Genomic DNA, 21,693 nt, shown 5'->3' on the forward strand with positions numbered 1-21,693 from the left:
TCGATAGATGTTGGTAAGATTTTGCAGAGAAAGAGAGGAGACTTTAAGTTTAAAGTTCATCTTCAAGAACGAGAGCTCGATAGGGTGCTGGGTCACCAATCTAGATCACGTGGAACCCATGACTGTGTACTATAGTAGTTGTAGCGTATAATTCGTATTTTTATAAATCGACAACGGTCAAACGTTTCGTATACGGTGGACGGTTTGAGAAACACATGGATTTGAAATGCAGTGGATGACGATCGGGCTTGATGTGATTGTTCGGTAATTGGTAAACAAGTTGTTTCGCCGATTGTCAACCGATTGTTAAACATCTAACTGTTGATTGAATTTTTATGAAATGAGTAAAGCGACGGACGATGACGAGCGTAGGAGACGCTCGTTGGAAGCGGGTAGAGAAATGGTAGGTCTGGTGGTTCCTTTTCATGGTTGGAAAGGAAAGTCTTCTGTGCAATAAATTTCTTTGTAAATACATAGGAAGGTACAAGTTGGATTTTCAATTGCAATATATTCAAGTCAATTCATGTACTGTTTAGTAGAGTTGAGATTTATTTAACGTGATACGATAAATTTGGAGCATTTGAGAAACTTCTTTCAATAAAAGATTGTATAAAAATTAAATTTTCCACTCTTTTTTTTGTTGCGTCAGCTGGAGAGATTCAAGGCAGAAAAGGCTATCAAAGCTCAAGGTGCGAGTCACAGTCAAATGGACGAGATATCGGATGAAGAGTCATTCCGTAATGACAAATCTATCGAGCACAGAAAGTCTTACGTAAGGATATAAAGATTTCAATCTGTTTGTTTTATTGTTCGTGCCTGTGAACTTTGAGTATTGATTCTATCGATTACAGACACAGGAGGGAATTTCCTCGAGGGATGTGACGCAAAGTAGCGTCAGTATGAGCGAGGGAGAAGCAGATGGAGACTTAGAAGGCCTTGCGGGAAGAGTGGCACAATTGGAAGAGTTGTTACAAGGGAAAGAAGCCATAGTGGAAGCTTTAAATGCAGAGATTGATCACTTGAGGGCAGAGGCTTCATCTCCAAATTCTTCACAAAGTCAGAGTAGTAGTGTACATACCAGAGATGTTGTGTCTTTGTATCATACAAAAGTATGTATGATGTTTTCCTTTTTTTTTGAAGCACAGTGTATGTAGATAGTCATATGTTACTTTTAATCAAACAGCTGCAAGAGTTTGAAAAAGCAGTGACTCAAAGAGATACTCTTATAGAAGATCTAATGTTTTCTTTGCAACATGCCCTATCTGCGAGGGATAATCTTGTTAGTCAGTTAAATGCTATGAATGCTATGGAAATACCCTGTAAAGATAATGCTGGTGCTTCAGTTGGTGGGAATTTGGAAGAAAAGGTAAGGAAATTACATTTTTTGTAATTAAGAAATAAAAACATCTTTGCTGGAGAATTGATGGTTTTCAGATTGATACTTTAGAGAAGACTGTAAATGATCAAAAATCAATAATACAAAAGTTAAGTAGTCAATTGAGTCAAAATCAAGAATACATACAAACATTGGAAATGGAGAAAGAGACTCGAACAGCTGAGATTAACGATTACAAGTTACAAATTCACAATTTGAATGAGCAGGTCCATCTAAATGCAACTGATAAAAATTTAAACATCGCCGAGACTTTGGAGCAACAGAAGCAATATGAAGCCCGCGTAGACAAGATAAAGCAGGATATGCAGCATATATTAAAAAAGTTTACAAGTGAAACGAATATAAATACTGCGCGTCACCAACAGGAACTAAAGGAGCAAGCTGCAAAGCACGAGAAGGAGATAATGAACATCCAAGAAAAATACGAAGAACATCTAAAGCAACTGAAAGAGGAAAATAAGACTCTGGCTGATCGTTTGAACAAAGAACTGCCAGATCTGGAAACTCGTCACGCCAAAGAACTCTCCATATTTCAAACGCAATTGTCTCACTATAAGAAAACTGTGGAGGCTCTGAAACTGGAGTTAATGAACCGCTCCGAGTCCCAACAAACTGCTCAAGCTGAATTGGACGAGTGTAAGTCAAGATTCGATGAATTTAAAATACAGGTGGAAAAGGCTAGACAGATTCAGAATCTAAGTCATCAGAAGGAAAAAGAGATGTTAGGCGAACAGATCAATTTGCACAAGCTTCAGTTGGAAGACATCACGTCAAAGTATATTGCAGCGACTGCGGTTCTGGAGTCAAAGGAGAGCATTGAACGTTCATTGGAGCAGGCCTTGACAAACGCTACCACGTTGAAAGAAGAGAATGAGAATCTAAAGTTTAAACTCGATGATCTGTCATCACGATACTCGGCAGCACAATCGTTAATAGAAAATAGCCAGTCTCACGAAAAAACTTTGAGTAATAAAATTTATGATTTAGAGAAATCATTGTCCAGACTTAGTGGCATAAATATTAGTACTCTAAGTGAGCTGAACGAGACTACGTATCAGACTTTTGACGAAGTGGCGATTCAGTTTCAATTAACGAAGCAAAAGCTTGAGGAAAAGGCAGAGTTGGAAAAACTTCTGACTCAGCGAATTGAAAATCTTGAAGAGAATGTTCGTAAATCGAAAGAAGAAATGCAACAGGCAAATATCACCAAAAAATTGTATGAGAAGCAGCTTAAGGATATGAAGAACGTATGTGATAAATACAAATCCGAGCTGAGTTCCTTGAAAAAGAATGATTTGGATGATCAGAATATCTCGTCACTGGAAGAAAACAAATCGTCTAGTCAGAGTATGAAAGATACTGTCATTGATTTGCTGTACAAAACTGAAATGGATCAACAGGAAATTAAGAAGCTTAAAATAACTCTTGAACAGAAGGAGGTAGAACTCACAGAATGCATTCACAAAATGTATGTTCTAACGGACAAATTAAAGAAATCTGAGGAGGAGTGCGAACAGTTAAAAACCGGACTAGTCACAGCATGGGCCCAGTGTGCTGAGATAGAAGAGAAGTTGAATCAAACGTTAGCATTAAACGATACTAAATTCGATATCTCTGTGGCATCACCCAACTCCAGCAGTGCCTTAATGAAACAGCTTAAGCCGGATAGGATTGCCAATGATTCTGTAAACATAACGCATGATAAAAGCATGGATACAAATAGAACGTCCGACGAGAAAAATGAAAATCTTGACATTAGTAATAGAGCAGCGTCGCTGCAAGAAAAGTTAATGTTTATATTGGAAGAGAATGAACGATTGCTAAAAGAAGTGGAACGTTTGATGCGCCAGCAAGCAGATTATGAAGAGATCAAAAGCAAATTAAAACACTACGTCAGTCTTTCAGAAAGTCTTACCATAGAGAAGGAACAGAAGAACGAAGAAAATAAGACTTTGAAAAAGAAGTTGGAGAACATCCATACGCTGCAAGATTCTGTGAATCAGTTGAGATCAGAAAAGGAAACATTGCGTAAAGAGATCGAAGCGGTGATCCAAACTTATACCGAGCAAATAAGTACTATAAAAGCCGATACTACGTCTGAGATTGAAAAGGTACAATCGTTATTTTTGGGCATGAAAGAAGGCACGACACAGCTCAATGATCTCAGAAACGAACTGGAAATGCGTCACACGAAGGAAATGGAGGAGCTACGCATGTACTTCGAACGAAAATGTTTACTGATGGAAAAGCAATACTCTGAGGAAATATTTAGCCAGCAATCGAAAAGGATGTCAGACAATGACAGTGAAATAGCGGACATAACTGAGGGCTTGTACTATGGAGGTGCTGGTGATTGTTTGAACGCGAATATGTCCGAACATAGTTCGAGACTTGGTTCTCCCATAGCGGACGAACAATCTAGGCACACTGGCCAGAATTTGAGTAGTTACAAGTCCGAAATGGAATATGAAATAAACATCAAGACGTTGCAACAAGAATTGCAAAACAAGATAGTGGAGATGCAGGAGATGAAACTGCAATATGAAAAATCTTTGGAGGAACAAAAGAACATGTACGAAAGGGAACTTCATAATAGTAAAGTCAAAGAAAAACACGACTTGTTGAGAGATATGATAAATCAGGTAAGATACTCAGAAATTTTCTGCACTTTTCATTTGCGCATCTAATGAACTTTGTTTATATCATTTTTTTTTTTTTTGTGTTAAATGTTGAGTATCTTTTTGTGCTTCTTCCTTTTTAGGAATATTTGAAACGCTAATGAAAGTTGAGCTCTTTTATTCACTTTATCATGTATATTAGGTCGCACATTTAAGTTTGGAATGTTTCATTTTAGTTTCAGTAGTATGTATTCTTATGTTTATTTGTATAATTCTGTCTAATTTTAAAAAGACGCATGATTCTTCAGTTTATCTGAATGTATTTGTTTTTCTTAGATGATTTTATTTTTGCGAAAAAAATTGAAGAAAAAGTATATACTTTCCTCATTATCTTCTAGTTCTGAAAAGATCTCGCAATAATTTCCAATTAATCAAAGTCATAGATTATAAATTCCGTAAAACAAAATCATTAGCTTGAACTAGAGTAGAATTATGGTGTATGTACTGTTTCTCTCGTAACTAACATGCTATTGTGTGACCACAATATGTGTGCATGCAGCATTGTCAAACAGAATGGGATGCGGGTGCGTTGGAAAACGGTGAATTAACGCAACTGCGAGCAGCCTACAACCATCAATTGGAAGAACAGATCGCGCTAGCTAAGTTGGATATTGTCAATGCGCTTCAAGAACAAATTCAGGTAGCTTTAGACTTAGCCACACACCGATTTACGCCGTAATAAATTGCTGCAATAAATTGAATTGAATTTTATTTAAAATGAATTTAATTTGTTCATTTTACATTGTTGCAATTTAATTAACAGGCACTACTGACGGTCGAGTCGGATGCAGAGGACAATTGGCCGGTAGAATTGCTGGAATTACGAGATAAATTAACTGGTAATGCGAAAAAGGAAATGCAGCTACTCAAAAAGTCTCACACGGAGGAAGTGCAACGTTTGAAAGAAGAACATTCTCGAAATGTAGCTAGAATGATTGACCGTCATCAGGAGGAACTTAATAAAATTAAGTCAGAGTGTGTTCAGAATTACAGCGTGAAACGAGATTCTGACAGAGACACTGATAATCAAGCTTTTGAAGAAAGGTATTTACATTTTGACAAAATTAAAAACGATCATTCCCATTTTTTTTTTTAATCTATAGAACACTTCCATTAAACAGGAACACCTTAACTAAAACATGTATCACTCTTAAAACACTGATTGAGGAACTGATAAAATATTTCATTATCTGCGAAGAGGAAGTTAATAATACTTTTATTACCGAAGTTGTTAGAAGACAATTATCTGATAGTATCAATAACGAGGAAACTGTGCAGAGTGATAAGTCAAGAAAAAACCAAGAGGCTGGCTTGATGAATTCTTCTGAGATGAGAGTTCAAAGAGTCCATCTTGCACCAAAAACTGCAGAGATAGCTTCTATAATAAATAGCAACGTCGAAACTTTGCCAACCATTTTGGAAGAAGATGAGAGCATAACAGAAAGATTGAAGCTAGAATTGAACAGCTGTATACATCGCTTGAAGTCTGAAAGTTCTGAAATTCTTACTATTTCTTCATCGACAAGAGAAGGAAGACGTGATTCACCTTTGAAAGATACTCTTTGGTTAAATAGAATGAACGAAGAGCTGAATTTGAAACTTCATGATACTGAAACTTTAGTCATTGGCTATCAAGAGCAGATTAATCATCTGAAAATGACTATTTTAGATCTACAAAGCAAGTTAATTAACGCAGAAAATAAAAAAGAGACGATCACGGAAGGTTACGGAGAGAATTATGATTTAGGTACTGACATTACTTTGCAAGATTTCTCACAACTGCAAGAGAAAGGTACGAAAAGAACGTGTTCGAGAAGAAATTTTCGGTGGATATTATTTGCAATTATGTTTTATTTTTTTAGTGAGGCATGTGTTGTCGAATGGAGGAGGAGATTGCGCAGAATTGCTGCAACTGATAGATGAATTGTCTAGATTGACTGAAAAATTGATGGAAGAGTCAAGAAAGGAGAAGGAAGATTTGCAGCAACAGGTAAACTTGAACTTTTCTTAAAGGATGCACTAATTGCATGTATTTTCATTACACAGAGTTGGTATGCTATATACGAAATAGTTGTGGTGTATTGCATATTGAAGTTTTGTACTTGGTAGTCCATTATTTTATCTGTATCTACGAGCTTAGTTATTCATACATTGCACAAGACATATTTTTTCTTTTCTTTTTAAACTCATAATGGACAAACTCTCATTCGTACATAAATATTTTTTCATCAAAAATTTAACTTTTAATAGATTCGATTATCGTTTAACAAGTATTTCAGTCGACGGATGATCTCGTGTTCAAAGATTAATGGAAAAGAATTGTATAAAAAAAAAAAAATGTAAAGAATGAAAGAGACAGAAAGAAAGAAAAAAACGAACTACCGGTAACAATGAATAGCTCCGTGATGCAGTTTTAAAAAGATTGATTGGCGTTCTGTTATCTTGCCAGCAGGTGCCTTTAGAACATACTCCCACCCCATACATTCACAGGGTTTGTCACCGAAAGGTAAATTATAGAATTACTAATACTATTATAAAAAGCTGTTCCGTAAGTTAACTTTAACCGCAAACCGAGCAATATAACGATAAATTGACAAGAACGCTATGGACTTTATTAATTCTGATGAAATGCTATGTCACAAGACATCTCCTAAATCATGCCATCATCATTATTAACATAATAATAATTTCCTAATAATTAATCAAGGCGTGGGTTCCATTGAGTATGCTTTTTTCTATTGTTCTTTCGCATGCACGCATCTCATATTGCAAATTATGCAACTTTTCCTTATCGTTCCAGGTTGTATTGTTAATCCAATAACAATAAATGTGTTTGAAAAGCTATTTTTCATGAATTTTTTTAGAACTTTATTTTCTATTGCTATTCTATTCTATTTTGTTTTGCAAAAAGCTGTTTTCTTAGTTACAGAGGCATGTTTGATTCCATTTTTGATCACGATTGATTAAATATATATAAATTAAAGTTCATAACTCGTGAGCTGTTAAAGTATATGTCTCTATCGATTCTCTCATATTCAAAATTCTTACGCATTGCTTTTTAACTAGAACTTTTTCATTGATATTAATTGGGAATATATATGGGTAGATTGAAGCAGCAGATAAGCAATTAAAAGCAACTCGCAGATTTCTGGATGAGCAGGCTAGCGAAAGAGAAACTGAGAGAGATGAAGCAACAAAACAAATACATGTTCTGCAGGAACAACTTAAAGAGCGTGAACGAGAAAAAGAACGGGACCAACGGATTACTTCTGAGGTGAGATTTTATTATTTAACAAAATTTCGAGATTTTATTATTTAACAAAATAATAATCTAATATAAATACTCGATTTCAATTGAAATATTCGAACCCATCTGCTTTTTGGTGGTAAACTTTAAGTGATGCGGTTTAAACAATACATTTTAATTAGGTTCAGAAGCTTCTTGAAATAATCATTTCTATTTGCCTTGGAGTGGGAATATTTAATGATATCTACTAAATTGATCAAATTAATAGATAACTTTTGAAATGTCATATTTAATTATGATTATTATCAGCTATATTATGAAGCAATTAGGTAGCTTGTAACACGCATTATCACTAACCTATTAACACGGTTTTCCTGCACTTTGGTTTTGTTTTCTGTGTATCGCACAAAGCAGTCCACATTATCACCTGAAGCAACATCAGACATCCCTGTGCTTCAAGCATCTGACATCAATGCAGCTGTGAGTTGTTATTTACTTATAAGAATTAATATTTTTAATGATATTTCAGATCCAGGCTTTATTAGGTACAAAGCATGCATTTATTTTAATAAAAATTAAGAAGTTATGCATGTACTTTTATTTGTGCTTTGTACGTATGTTGGTAATGCTTTCTAGCAAATACTTTACGGTTGTGGCAATTAAATAAACTGAGAAATTATACCAAATTGTGATAAAACATTAAATATAGGTGGAAATTTTGGAATCTCAAATGAGAGAGATGTCCTCTCTTATGTCTGACACGGAGGCCAAAAAATTTGAAACCGAGAGTGAACTTAAAGCAGCTATTGACAAGATTTGGGTACTTAGAGAAATCATCACAGATTTGGAACAACAGCTACAGATCAAAACTGAGAAGGAAGAATCATTGCAGTTGCAAATTAATCAGTTAGAAACTGTAATCGCCGCGCAAACTAAAAATCAGCATGAATTGGTCCAGGAATTGGATGCTGTTAAGATGGGTAGTGAAAGCAAACAGCTGAATGAACATATTATTCACTTACAGGTAAATGTTAATAAAACTTTTAATTTGTGAAAACATAAAAATTTTAAAAATATAACGTATAAAACATAAAATATGATTTTATAGGAAGAACTAAGAAAACACAAATTAAGTTCTGAACAATTCAATGTGAATTCTGCGGCATTGAAGCAGATGAAGACAGAACTCCGCGATATGCAAAATCAATTAGATAAAAGAATCAAAGAACTAGAATCTGCTCACATGTGCAGTTCTAATTTGAGCTTGAGTCAACCGAGCGAAGATGTCTCCATTAGAGAACAAATAGACGCTACCCGATGCCCTACTCCTGACGATCCCACTGCTCCTCCAATGTTACCTCTTGATCAACTACTTAAACTCAAGGAGAAAATGTTAAAACACGCCAGAGTCGAGGAGGTGGCGTTCAAAAGAATCAAGGATTTAGAACTTCAAGTGACTGCTCTCAAAAACCAGAACGAGGAATTACAGGCAGAACAGGAAATTCTTCAACAAACAGCTTCCGAGCAGCTGTTCCAAATAGAAGCGATGCGCGGTAGGCTGGAGCAACATAAGCAAAGCGCCCCATTTGCTCAGAGACAGGCCACGTCACGCCTAGAGTTACAACTTCACGAAGCTAACGCTAAATTTCAGTCTTTGGAACGAAATATTGCTGACAAAGAATTAGAATTAAAGGATACGAAGAATCAACTGGACAGAGTTAATCAATTATTACAAGAAAAGGAAGCAGAGATTGCAAATGTAGTTGAAGTAGAAAGTGCTACCATTCAAAAGTTGAAAGAGCACCTGGAAATTGTTGAAGAAGAAAAAAAAATTCTTCAGGCGAAGGTTGGTGTTCAGGAGCATGCACAGATAGAATTACCAAAGTTGTTGGACAGTATGTTAGCAGACAAGAATGAAGAGATAGATCACTTGAAGGAACAATTATTCAAAAAGGAAAAACAACTTGAGATGTATTCTTCGTTGAATTTGGACGAAACGCAGTTAAGGGAGTTAGCACGACAGACAGAGACAAAGAACAGTGCACGCACATTGAGTGATATTCTATCGATTCACTCAGAATGTGAAGAGACCGCGGAAGCTATCAGAGGGTCCAATACAACGCAGAATTTGCCTAATGTATCTAGTTTCAAAGTTTCTACTCCACCTGCTGCAAAAAGTATAGATGATTCAACTGTGCCTTTAATGGACAGCACTAAGATGATTCAGGTTCCTCCTCTGGATCTTGGTTCTCAAAGTCTATCTGCAACTTCTAGTTCGCAATCTGGAGTTTTAGACTTATTGCAGAGTGGCTTGGAGTCGAAAACTTCCACGTCGGAGAATCTTTCTAGCGATAAAACTGACCATGCTGCTCAGCTGACAAAACAACAGTACACTCAAACGCAAGAATCTCCAAGAAGAGAACGTGTAGATGATAGTAATAGTAATAGATCTTACGATGTTTCAATGAAATATACTCAGACGTCTTTTAATGAAACTTTGAAGGAGATAGAGAATTTAGAGAATCAATTAGAGGCAGTGAAAGAGGAATTAGACATGAAATCAGCAATTTTGAATAAAACGGAAACGGACTTAATAGCTTTGCAGAAATTTTACAATGAATCGCAAATGGAATTCAAGGACGTAGTGGAGACACTTTCCAGAGACAAGTGCTTCTATCAGAATCAATATGAATTATCACGAGTATCGGAAAATAAAATAAAAAAAGATCTCCAAGAAGTAGAAAATGTTCTAAAGTTAAGGAACGAAGAGATGCAAGATCACAGGAACAAGATGCAAGTAAATGAAAAAATTATAATGGAACTGAATTTAGAGAATACTAAGTTGAAAAGAGATATTGAGGAGAAGGAACAAGAATTGGAACAGACAAGAAAGTATAGTATTCTGCTTAAGGAAAAAATAAGTGAATTACAGAATTTCAGAGATACAATTCTCGAGAAAGATATCACTATAGAAACTATTCGAACTCGTAATATTGAGATCGAAAATGAGAACAAACAGTTATATGAATTCAAGACAAAATATCAGTCAGCTAAACAAGAGTTATTGGAATGTCAAAATGAAATTCAAAGGTTGACGGATGGCCTAAACAATAGAGATCAGATTATCAGAAGATTGGAGGAAATGGCCAGACGCACTAGCCTCTCAGGAACATCCTCACCTTCCAATGAAAAGGATCAAGAGATTCATCATCTGCAGGAATACTTAAAAGAGAAAGATAAAGTAATTAGACAAATGAGTGATGATAGCAAAAGTTTGCACACGGCTCTGGAAGCTATACAAAACAAAATGAAAGAATCTGGAAATGTTGTGGATTTGAGAAAGAAGTTGAAGGATGAAAAAAAGTTAAATGCTGAGCTGAGAAACATTGTGGATAATCTAAGCAAAGAGTTGTCTACGTTGAAGAAGACATCAGCACGTAAGTATTTTTTTCTTGTATGAGTTGAAAATTGTCTATAATTTATACAATAATTACTTGTATAAATTTGTAGAACGATCGCAAGATGATACTGACATCGAAGATATGCTGCAAAGAGAGTTAAATTTGTCAGCACATTTGGATAGACAGATTATGAACGCCATAGAAAGTGATGCAGAAGATAAGAAAAAGACAAAAAGACAAACTTCTTATCAGGATATCCAAGAAGAAAGATGCATGGATCTGGATTTCAAATTGACTCAAGCTAATAAGATTAATGAAGAATTGAAAAAATTAAAGGATGATTTGGAAATAGAAAGAGGGATGCTCAAATGCCAAATAGCAGAATACGAAGGTCGTATCTTCCAACTGAAATCAGATTTAGCAGAAGAATCGAAGAAAGTGACAAAACTGGATGAAGAATTATCTTCAGAAAAGAATTTAGTAAGAAAATTAAAGATCCAATTTGAAAAAGAGTTTAAAGCAATGCAAGCTGGGCATATACAAAATTCAGACCTAATAGAGTACCTCCAAAGTAAGTTGAAGAGTTCTCTAGACAACGAGACTAAGCTTAGAAATGAATTATCCTTGCTACGAGAAGAGTATAAGAATTTAGAGATTCAATTGAGTTTGATAAAGGATCACGTAGAGTCCCAGAAAGCCGATGACTTGCCAAAGTTGACAAAGCTTTTAGAAACTGAGAGAAAGAAGTACGTATCGCTAATGGAGAATTTCGAAAAGGAAAGAAAAGAAAATGCAGAACTGAAGGATGCTTTAAGAAAATTACAGATGGAGAAGAATCGTTGCGAAAAGCAACTGGAAGTGGAATTAGAGAAAGAAGAGAACTTGAAAAGTAATTTGATGTTGATAGAAGGAAACAATGATCATCTGCAAATTGATCTCAGGCGTATCAAAGAAGAACTAAAAATGCGACAAGAAGAATGCGAATGGTTACAAAAAAGGATTAAAACTATGTCTGATGCGGAGACTAAGAGACAAGAACAAAAAAGCACTGAACATAATGAGCTTAAAAATTTGAGAAGAGAAACCAATAATGCCAGAGAAGTGATAGTTAGTATAAGGATATATTAATTTATATAACAACTAATTTCTATGATTTCTTTTTTCATGTGTTTAATTGTTTGATAGATGGATTTGGAGGCTGATATGAAGCAATCAAAGAGGGAATTGACGGAGTCTATTGAACGGGAAATGAAATTAACTGAGACTGTAGAGACTCTTAAAGAAAGAGAAAATGATCTACTTAAAAAATTGTCTGCTTTCAAAGACGAAGAGAAGAAGTTGAAAAATGTAATCGCTGAGTTAGAGCAAGAAGTAAAATCGTGTACAAGAAGAGAATTGCAACTTACAAAGGAATTAAAAAATAGATTTACAAACGAGGACGTACCTACCAAATACATGCAAAAGATTAAAGTAATGAATCTAATATAAACTTTTAATAATAAGCTTCTATCTTGTTATTATCTTATGAATCGTTGTATTTTATGATTGATGTTGTGATTTATAGGATCTTAGTGAAATTAATGAAAAATACATGACAGAAAAGACTGTACTTCAGGAGAAATTGATACAAGCAAAGGAAGAGAAGGAGCAATTGATTCAACGAATTAAATTACTCGAAGATGAAATAAAACGAATTAAAACGTCTCAAGTTTTAAACTTCAAGTTCTCAGAACACCTAGAAAAGGTAATTTTCATCTTCTCCGTGTATATTTATTTTGTACTCACTTGTATTGTGATACGATAATGTGTTTTTTCACAGCTGCAACATTTTTATGGGAAGTTCTTGCGAGCAGATAGCAGACGAAAGGCCCTAATTTATCAGAAACGCTACTTGCTAACTATAGTTGGTAGCTATCAAGTGTCCGAAGAAAATATTCTGTGCGTACTCGCTCAATTGACCAAAGACCAACGATCCTACATTGCGATAGGTCGCAACAAGAAATCGCCAAGAGTTCGTTTTAGAAGTGCGGTGCTCGTTTTGGTCAGTATCCACAGAATGAAGTGGCTAATCTTGAGATGGAACACTGGTAAACGAATTGGTGTAAAGACGTTAGTATGGAATACAGAACAGTCTTTCTTGCCGATTCAGAAAACCACTATGAACCATTCGCCTCCTGTCCGAGAGAAGGCTACCTCAAAGTAAGTTACGTATAATTATATAATTATTTAAAAATGAATGTTTTATTTATTTTAAATTGGATTTTCAGTGGGGACGGATTTATGCTTGAACAGTATTTCGAGCGGTTGAAGAATATTCAGCAGACGTTGGGTTTAGCAGTGGCGGAAGCTGGGAATCTTCAAATTCCAGAATAGTATTACATTCTATACCTAAGTTTTGTAAATGTTATAGACTGTGATTTGATTATCACTGTCGCTGTTTTTTGAATGCGGTCATTGTTGCATGATCCGCATGGGATTGCTGTTTTCGATTGTTGCGCCGATCGAAAACGTGTAAAACTGGGCATTTTTATCAGAAAAGACGTTGTTAAAAATTTTGAGCTTCTCTCAGCTGTATTTTTTCTACAGACTATATAAAATTATAGAGAGTAGGAACACATACGTGGAACACGTGTTAGATTTCTACACCAATTACCAGAGGATGATGTACCATGTGTGCTATAATTTCAATATTATCATATATGAATACTCGTAAGAATTTCTAAGAGATCGAACAAAATGTTATGTTAGTCCTTACATATTGTGTTTTACCAAAGTTATTGATAGTGATAGCTATTACTATTACTGTAAAGATACAAACCTGTGCCTTGTATATTTAAATAAGTGTTTTAGTATTTATTTGTTGATGATGATCTGTACGTTTTTATATTGTGAATAAAACATAGGATGTCTTTTTTCCAGATCGTTGATAGGAATTGATTAATGAATCATTGATTGTAAGTTCATGTTTAATATGTATTTTTAACAAAAGAAAGTGTCTATAATTTAATTTGACATCTCATTGTCTCGTATATCTTTTTTTCTTTGATAAATATCAATTTGTACAGCTTTGCAATGCTAGTTTTGAACTGTGCAATTCTTTTGTTAAGTAGAGAGATACGTGAACTTGACAGCTCTTTAATATAATCATTCTTATACGAGAATTCTGGTCCATTATAAATGTAACGAGAACTAATTATATATTAACAGGGAAATAATACTAATTAACAATGGTAAAGACAATAGGGAATTATATAGGATATCTATAATTTTCTTAACAACACTGAAAACGCTAAACACAATTTTCGCTTGTTAAAAGTTATTTACATATATACAAGTGAGACGTGTGATAAAATATATGGCGATCATCTAGCTTTATATGTAAATACGTATATATGTATTTAAAGCTACATTCGATTTTGTAAGACATAATCTAAGAATGTAAGGCTCCCATTTTCTTATTCGTTCGAAGACATAGTTATCTAAATGGTGCAAATTTTACTATCATTTTTTTTTTCTTTTCATATTTAATACCTAGAGATTTCCGTAATAAAGCATCGATCTCTTAAAATACGATAAAAGAAACTCGATGAGCGTATATTACGATTCGTTTTCGTAAATTTTTAATACTTTCTTCGCAAAACGTGAAAACGTTTAGGAGTTCGTACGGAAAAATTTGAATGTACAATTGCGTTGCCGATTTTAGTGAATGAGAACTCGCAAAGCTCCTTCTCGTATCTCCGATTTCCCTTGTCGCGAGGACGTTCGAATAAACGATTGCGTTCGATCGAGGATCTTCGCAAAAAGAAAAAAGAAAAAAGAGAAAATTGTGCGAATGACATTTTGAATTACCCGCGCTTACGATTGGTGCAAGCATCCTTGAAGTTGGTCGCGTTGAACGATCCGAAGTAGTCGTCGTGAAGTTGCCTGATGATCGTTTCAATCGGGCACAATTTTGAATCCCGGCGCGTTCTCTCTGCCTCGTTTCGTTCGGTGTAACTGACGCTGTAGAAATTCGCGTTCCTGCAGAACGGGATCTTCTGGGTGAAGTCTTTCCCGTTGATCACCACTCGGAAGTAGAAATCACTGGCTACGTGGTTCTCGTTCCTTGGATTTATGCGATAAACCTCGATCACGAAGCGGGAGGCGTAGTGCGGCATGGCCAACTTGTCAGAGAAGATGCCCAGAGCTGTTGCGAGGTATTCCAAAGTCTTGTCGTGGCCAGAATATAGAACTATCTTCGGCCTCGCCTCGGAGATGATTCGCAGCATGTAAGAAACGATACTTCGAAGTAGCCCGTAAGCTCTTAGCAATCCGTATTTTCTACGACTGTTGCTCTTCGCCACTTGTTTAGATTCCCACTCTGTGTACGTAAACAGACCGGTCACGTGTTCCGTTTTTGCGCAGACCCTCTGAGCGTTGAAGTCTATACAAGGCAAGGAAGCACCGTGGCAGATGTACGTCAGCAGGGCGTCCTTCAAGGTGTTGGGATCTGTCGTTTGGGCTTGATCAGGGATCTCGAAGACTGCGTTGGAAGCTTGTCGTATAAGTTCAGCCACAGCTGGATGAGATTTCAAGTGATCGGACATCTCCTGCAACAAGGCATTGCCTTTCTGTCAAGAATGTGTTAATGCCACTTTCGTTTGGATCCAATTACCTTTAGATGTTGTTTGAAGAACTTCTCAGCAGCGGGACACGCACAGTCTGTGTTGCAGAAAGCGTAGCTCTGACTTTCTTGCATAGTGATTTTGGCCAGATTCTGAAAACCATCCGTCTCCAGCAGGGCATACAACAGTGCAACTGCGCTTTGTACGGTTCGCCGATACCTGGTGCTGTACACGACAACGTCCCTGCTGGATATGGAGCCATTTCCCAGATTCAATTTGTGGTAATAAGCGTTTCTGAGTATGATTCCTGTTTTCAGTAGCTGTCCGATGCCCAGTGTAGTCAGTTGACCGATTCTACAATCTTTAGAGTTGCTGGGCAGCATAGGGAAACCGTGGAATGGGCCCAGGAATTGTGCCCAGGCAGTTCTTGAATAGCTGGAGACGTTTTGCAAGAAATTTACGTAGTTCTGGTACAAAGTTTCTAATTCAGGTATGGAACTAAAGTCTCCCCCACAGTTTACTATGCTTATGTTACGAATGTGCGCCAAGGGGCCCCTGTCTCCATGTCGAACAAATACTAAAATCCCTCCCAGTGTTAAATTTCCATCCAGCTTTCCTAAATGTGGAGGAATTGTATGATCGTATCATTGATTTCATTGGTTGATTACTTAGTAATTGTAGGAACATTTTGCTCACCACACCTTCTGTCTCTGCTGTAATTTCACTCGGAGGATTACAAAATCGGAATATCTTTTTCGTTTTCACATCAGCTTTCAAGTTTCTGGGAAATTCCCTGATGGAGATGTCGTTTCCTAAAACTCTGGTTTGCATCGAGCTCTTTTCATCTATGCCAATGTACTTGTACATTCCTATACAATTTAACAATATAATTTTATTTGCATTGTTTGGGAATTTACGTATATAAACACTTTTGTTGACATTTGATCAGTTTGTTATGAAAAGAAATAACAAGAAAGAGATCAGATAGCAAAGGGTTCTTTAACCGTGTTTACGTACACGGCTTACAGTAGATCAACGAAGCCGATAATCGTGTATGCGTCAGTTAATCGCATTGTCACGTGTGTTTATTTCCGTACGCTTACGTTACGATAAAACAATAGATATCAGAGTGCTTTTTAAAGAAATACGTATGATGTTATTATATGCTTAAAAGGAAAGAAAAGGAGCAAATACAATAATAAAACAAAATATATTTTTTTACAGAAATTCACAAAGCAGCCAGGATGTATGCGGAAAACACAAAAAAGAAAAGAGTAAACGTCAAAGTATGGTAAATTTTGCTCGATTACCAGCAACAAGAAGGAAGATCCACACGCTGAGAATGACATAGCAATAAAACGCCCGATGCTGGTATGACAGTCGAACCATTTCCGCCAACATCCTGCGGACAGTCCTGGACCCAGCCAGGTCTTTCCTGAATCTCACGACCTCGACGGCGACGATAACACCAAGTCGGACAACCAGAATAAATCCGGTTCAACGACACTTCTCCAACCTGCATCCTCTTTTTTCAGCAATCCTGCTGCATAATTCTACCTCAATAGCTTTGAGAGGATTCAGAGGGACGAGAATCCCGTGGAGTATGTTGTTAAACGAGTTTCTCACGTCCCTTTTCGATATTGGCTTCAACCACGATGCATCGGTGGGTGAAAACCTTGGTCTACTTTTTAACATTCTCCTTAGATTAATTTTATTTTATTGTTAATCATTTGTTTACTTTCGTGATTTATCGCCGTTGATAAAGATGTTGATAATCTTTACATTAATTATCGCTCTTCGTTACGGTTGATTGTAGATGTGTAATATTGACGTTTCTCGTTGAATTTGTTTACAATTATAATACCTTTCTATTATTTTGTACCTTTAGTAGGTGGTTCCTGCCAGATGTGGAAAGGATTTCGAGATCTTCCGTACCTGCGTTCTATCGCGGCAGGTTAGTATCGAGCGCAGACGCCCCTCTTTCTTTTTCCTTGCAAATCTCTTCGCAGTTTAATTTTATATACTTTCAGGATCGTTGTCTACGTTCTTTGGACGATTCGGTTGTAGAGAAAACTGACAGAATCGATGAATGATTCCTTTCTCAGAAGCTCCTTTATTGCGAGAATAATTCAAGGAAAACTATCCCTTTCTCAAAGGGGCATTTACCCTTCTTCGATTATTATTGCCAAACTTTCGTACATATTTACGAATTTCTTTTTTTACAATGGTGATAATGAAATCGAGTTATCATGCGTCAAGCCTGGATCGACGGGACTGCACCTCGATGACATTTCGCGATGCGTTTACTTGCACTTTTCACACTTCAGTCGTTTTGCTTTATGAATCGAAACTTAAAGAGATCATCCACGACGAAAACCGAGCGATGCTACAACCTTACTAAAACATTTTTCTGCAACTACGACAGGTAAGCCGCGCTCCTTGCGACAGGAGTAGGTTATTGAAACGCGCGTGCGCGCAAGGTGTGCAGCCAGATTGGCCTGGCCTCCGTTTTAAATCCATTTCGATCCGCGGTCGAGAGCTGCGAAGAGGTTTATTCTAACGACGAAAGTGCGCGACGTTCAACGGTTCATCGAATTATATTCAGAAAAACTATCCCAAGAGAAGGAATGAACGAGAACTATTTAATGAATTATGAGAAACAAGACAAATTTGATGTACAGTACTTGGAATATCTTCTTGTTCCTACACATTAACATTTTTTGTTTTAAATTAAATCGTTCAATATATTTGATCATGTTGATTGTATAGAAAATTAAAGGAAGGAGATATTTAGAAAAAAATCTGAAAAGTTACGGTTTAATAGCAATGGTCAATATTTAGAAAAGTATTTTCGTTAATTCCTCCTGATATCTTCTTATACAAAATGACGGCAAAGCAATTATTTTAAAATAGATTGCGAATGTTCTGATGAGCATTCGCTAGACATTTTTATTGTCAGACGCAGATTCACCTTTAAAGGAGTGAAAATAGGTGAGTTAGGAGCGCAGGCGCCGCCGTATCTATTTCCGATTTCAGGTGTACATCTGAATATCGTCTTGCTCATTCTGGAAACGTTCCATGGATGCTTTCAGATTAATTTTAATAATTTGGAACAAGACTTGTGCAAACACGAAATGGACGAAGATGAACTTTATTTTCATCTTTTAATACTTAATTTTTATTACATTTTTATTATATATATATAAATTTTATTATATTTATAAATATAAATATAATATTATATTTATAAATATATATATTATAAATCGTAAAAATACAAAGAAGTTAAACGATTTTAGGATCTTTATTAATAGTTATTTTCGTTTAATATTTTACAGAAGAAGAAGAATGTTTCAACGGACAGACTCGAGCGTTCGTCAGATAAGGAAATAAGGAATATCAGTCAGTTGAACAGCTTTAATGTATTCAGATGGCAACGATCTACTTTTTCTTGTAATTTCTTGTTACCGAACATTTGTCTACGGAAAGAGAAAGAGAGAGAGAGAGAGAAAGAGAAAGAGAGAGAGAGTGAGTGATCGTCTAGGCGGGGGCGTTGAATTGGCAATCAGTCGGCAGGCGACATAGACGAACTCGATTACGGTTCCACGAGGCGAGTTGCGCGGGTAACTCGAGCTAACTGGCATGATACGAGAGCTCGAGACTAACTGTCAACTATGGACAATCTAGCCATCAGCCTTAAACAGAATATATTTACGGTAAACGTACGCCAGCACACGTGTATCCAACTCCTCTCAGAGTGACGTCAACATCCGTTTCCTCGTTGTCGTTTAGCACATCATACAAAATATGTGTATCAAGATGTTTCTAAGTAGAAGAGACTGGAATTTATGCGCGTGTAAGCAGAAATATTTTGTACTTTTGTTACTGCAGTATAGTGGTCAGCTACTGGTAATTGAAAGTTATATGTTATATGTTAATTAACTATGGAATAGAGAATGAAAATAAAGAATGTTTATTATAGTCCATTATTATCAAGGCCTAAGATAATACTATCAAGCACGAGAATATTATAAAAAAACATAATATATTTATGGAAAGTGAAACTTTCCATTTCTCGGTCTACTATTTTTCTGAAATAACAACGATGAATTATCGTTGATTGAAGAAACATTGTGAAACAATAAGTTCCGATTTCTTAATTGAACTCTGGATTGACGCAAGCGCAAGGAAAACACGATTGCATAAGGAGTTTCGCGTGCTTGATTGTGACGATAATTATTGACTAAATTTCAAAGGATTCATGCATGATAATCGAGCAGGATAATAAAATTAAAATTGAAACATGAAAAACGGCACGATAGGATCGCATATGACAACGACAAAAACTGATACTAAGATGACGAAGGATGTGAGATCGTATGCTAATATGATGATCCTTGACCGACCGTTTTATAAATCAAATCAAACCCTCTGTGGTAACATGTTCGCACAAGTAGAGCGCTATTAAATACAATTAAATGCAGGGCATTCCGCAATAGAAGCACGCGTAATCACCGATCGCTTCTCGCGCCATTGTCACGGTGGCAATGATCTTGCCAAGGCTACAAGATCAAGCACGACGATCATCGCGACGGATAATCGACACAGTTACATCACCGTGAGATTAGATTTCTACCACAGACAAGATATAGAATAGACATGGCATCTTATTATCTCTATGTTACGAATTTTGTCACATATTCTGAAATATCCGTTGTTTGATCCAATATTTTCTTGTGATAATTCATAATTTATGTAAAATACCATATGCAATTTAAATATTAAAGCTTTAATCTTCTTTTTTTTTTCATTTTTCAATAGCAATATAGGAAAATAATATAGAAAGTAATGTAGAAATAATAGTTTATCGAAAATCATCGAAATGTATACTATTATTTAAATTTCTAAAGAAAAATTCTATTTTTAAATATGAATTATTAAATAATATCACTATAATGATATCTTTACTAATAATTCTATTTTATTTAATAATGGACAAATACTTATATAACACGTTCAAACTGATATTTGTTCATTATTTTTTCGCAACTTTTAAAAAAATATTGCCTTTAATTATATTTTTGATTCACTAATTTAATCTTTAATTTATTTGATTATTCAATTAAGTCAAATTAACGCGCGCTTAAATATAGATAAATCACGCGCTCCTATTGGTAGAGAATAATTGCAGGTCTCCACCAATGGTAATTCGCGAGAGAACTATTTAACGCGGGGTGGTTATTACGCTGCTGAATTTCGTAGAGTAAAGTTGCGTCACGCCATCCTGTTATAATTAACTAGCATCTTTATTTCGACTTTTGTCATCGTTTCTACATTTCCATCACCTTCATTTAATTAGTATGTCTCCATTTAATTACTTATCATATTAATTATCATTTTAATTATCTTTTCGCATATTTTCGTCATTGACTGCATATTTGGTAGTTAGAGTCAATAACTCATATTGTAAGCCTTCCAGACAGAATTTAAGTCTTATTATTACATTATTTTAATATAATTGCTTTAATTATCGAAATTTATTGGTTTATCATACATTTATTTGAAATTGTTGGTTTTTCTTTGCACAGATTATTAGCTGGTTACATGGTTGAAGGTATAGGGGTTCACAGGGATTCACAGCTCAAACGCCACGGACGGTTAATAACCGTTAATTTCAGTTGATTCAAAATGGACGGCACAAACGACTGACGATCAACTTGCTGAATTTTTATGCAGATTTTATAACTATTAAATTATTGTAACAAAAGTAGACGTATGTACGCATTCATTTTTTTCTTTTTATTGGTTTAATGGTAACATATATTTGCTATGCAACTCAAATACAATTCATAATTTTCGAATCTAATCTACAACTTGTAATACGAATCTTATTGTACATTTATAAAATTTTCTGTGCGAAAAATAATATAAAATAATCTTTATTACATTCATGAAATCAGAGTAACAGACACCTTTGAATATGTTTCGAGTTTTGTTGCATAGCAATTTTTGATTTATTACAAATATTGAATAATTGTAAAATTCTTCCAAATTGATTTTATTTTCGAACATTAATATAATATTATGAACACTTATGTTAATAAATATATATATATATATATTTCTATAATATATATATATATATATTTCTGTTGATAAATAAATAAATAAATAAATATATATATTCTATTAATAAATATATATTAATAGAATTTAAAATATTTTTATTAATAAACATTTATTACAATTACAAAATATTTATAACAAAACAATAAGTATTTATTAAAATAAAAAAATATCTTACAATGCATAAATAATATTTGAAATATTACACAAATGTTGCATTTTCTTATCATAATATTTGTTC

The 21,693-nt window shown here is 35.2% G+C and overlaps 2 protein-coding genes and 1 long non-coding RNA gene across 13 annotated transcripts; 2 read left to right on the top strand and 1 right to left on the bottom strand.

Annotated features, from left to right (window-relative positions):
* The first annotated feature begins 131 nt into the window (after positions 1 to 131).
* LOC122528302 (pericentrin-like) lies at positions 132 to 13,647 on the top strand. Of its 9 annotated transcripts, XM_043653328.1 has the most exons (20): positions 133 to 264; positions 351 to 403; positions 650 to 772; positions 852 to 1,109; positions 1,184 to 1,366; positions 1,435 to 4,038; positions 4,574 to 4,714; positions 4,838 to 5,118; positions 5,196 to 5,866; positions 5,937 to 6,064; positions 6,524 to 6,580; positions 7,181 to 7,348; positions 7,733 to 7,801; positions 8,031 to 8,345; positions 8,430 to 10,758; positions 10,832 to 11,829; positions 11,908 to 12,192; positions 12,287 to 12,466; positions 12,542 to 12,921; positions 12,990 to 13,647. In XM_043653328.1, exons 2-20 carry the CDS (start codon positions 401 to 403, stop codon positions 13,093 to 13,095), a joined length of 9,279 nt encoding a protein of 3,092 aa, XP_043509263.1. In that variant the 5' UTR covers positions 133 to 264; positions 351 to 400; the 3' UTR covers positions 13,096 to 13,647. The 9 variants fall into 9 exon arrangements, with proteins under 9 accessions (XP_043509217.1, XP_043509235.1, XP_043509227.1 ...); XM_043653282.1 differs by having other exon boundaries at positions 132 to 403; XM_043653300.1 differs by having other exon boundaries at positions 132 to 403; positions 7,736 to 7,801.
* A 525-nt stretch (positions 13,648 to 14,172) lies between these two features.
* On the bottom strand, positions 14,173 to 16,767 carry LOC122528339 (2-phosphoxylose phosphatase 1). The gene is made up of 4 exons (XM_043653364.1): positions 16,637 to 16,767; positions 16,028 to 16,195; positions 15,377 to 15,942; positions 14,173 to 15,311 (listed from the first exon to the last, which is right to left on the bottom strand). The coding sequence occupies exons 1-4, from the start codon at positions 16,725 to 16,727 to the stop codon at positions 14,568 to 14,570; spliced, it is 1,569 nt and encodes a 522-aa protein (XP_043509299.1). The 5' UTR covers positions 16,728 to 16,767; the 3' UTR covers positions 14,173 to 14,567.
* On the top strand, positions 15,704 to 19,307 carry LOC122528386. Of its 3 annotated transcripts, none has more exons than XR_006306565.1 (3): positions 15,704 to 15,816; positions 16,551 to 17,751; positions 18,665 to 19,307. It is a non-coding gene; the product is annotated as an uncharacterized LOC122528386 (long non-coding RNA). The 3 variants fall into 3 exon arrangements; XR_006306566.1 differs by lacking the exon at positions 15,704 to 15,816 and adding an exon at positions 16,230 to 16,474 and having other exon boundaries at positions 16,551 to 18,317; XR_006306564.1 differs by lacking the exon at positions 15,704 to 15,816 and adding an exon at positions 16,237 to 16,474.
* Positions 19,308 to 21,693: the final 2,386 nt, after the last annotated feature.

The sequence above is a fragment of the Frieseomelitta varia genome, unplaced genomic scaffold (genome assembly GCF_011392965.1).
Source record: "Frieseomelitta varia isolate USP_RPSP 00005682 unplaced genomic scaffold, Fvar_1.2 scaffold_107, whole genome shotgun sequence".
Lineage (NCBI taxonomy): Eukaryota > Metazoa > Arthropoda > Insecta > Hymenoptera > Apidae > Frieseomelitta > Frieseomelitta varia.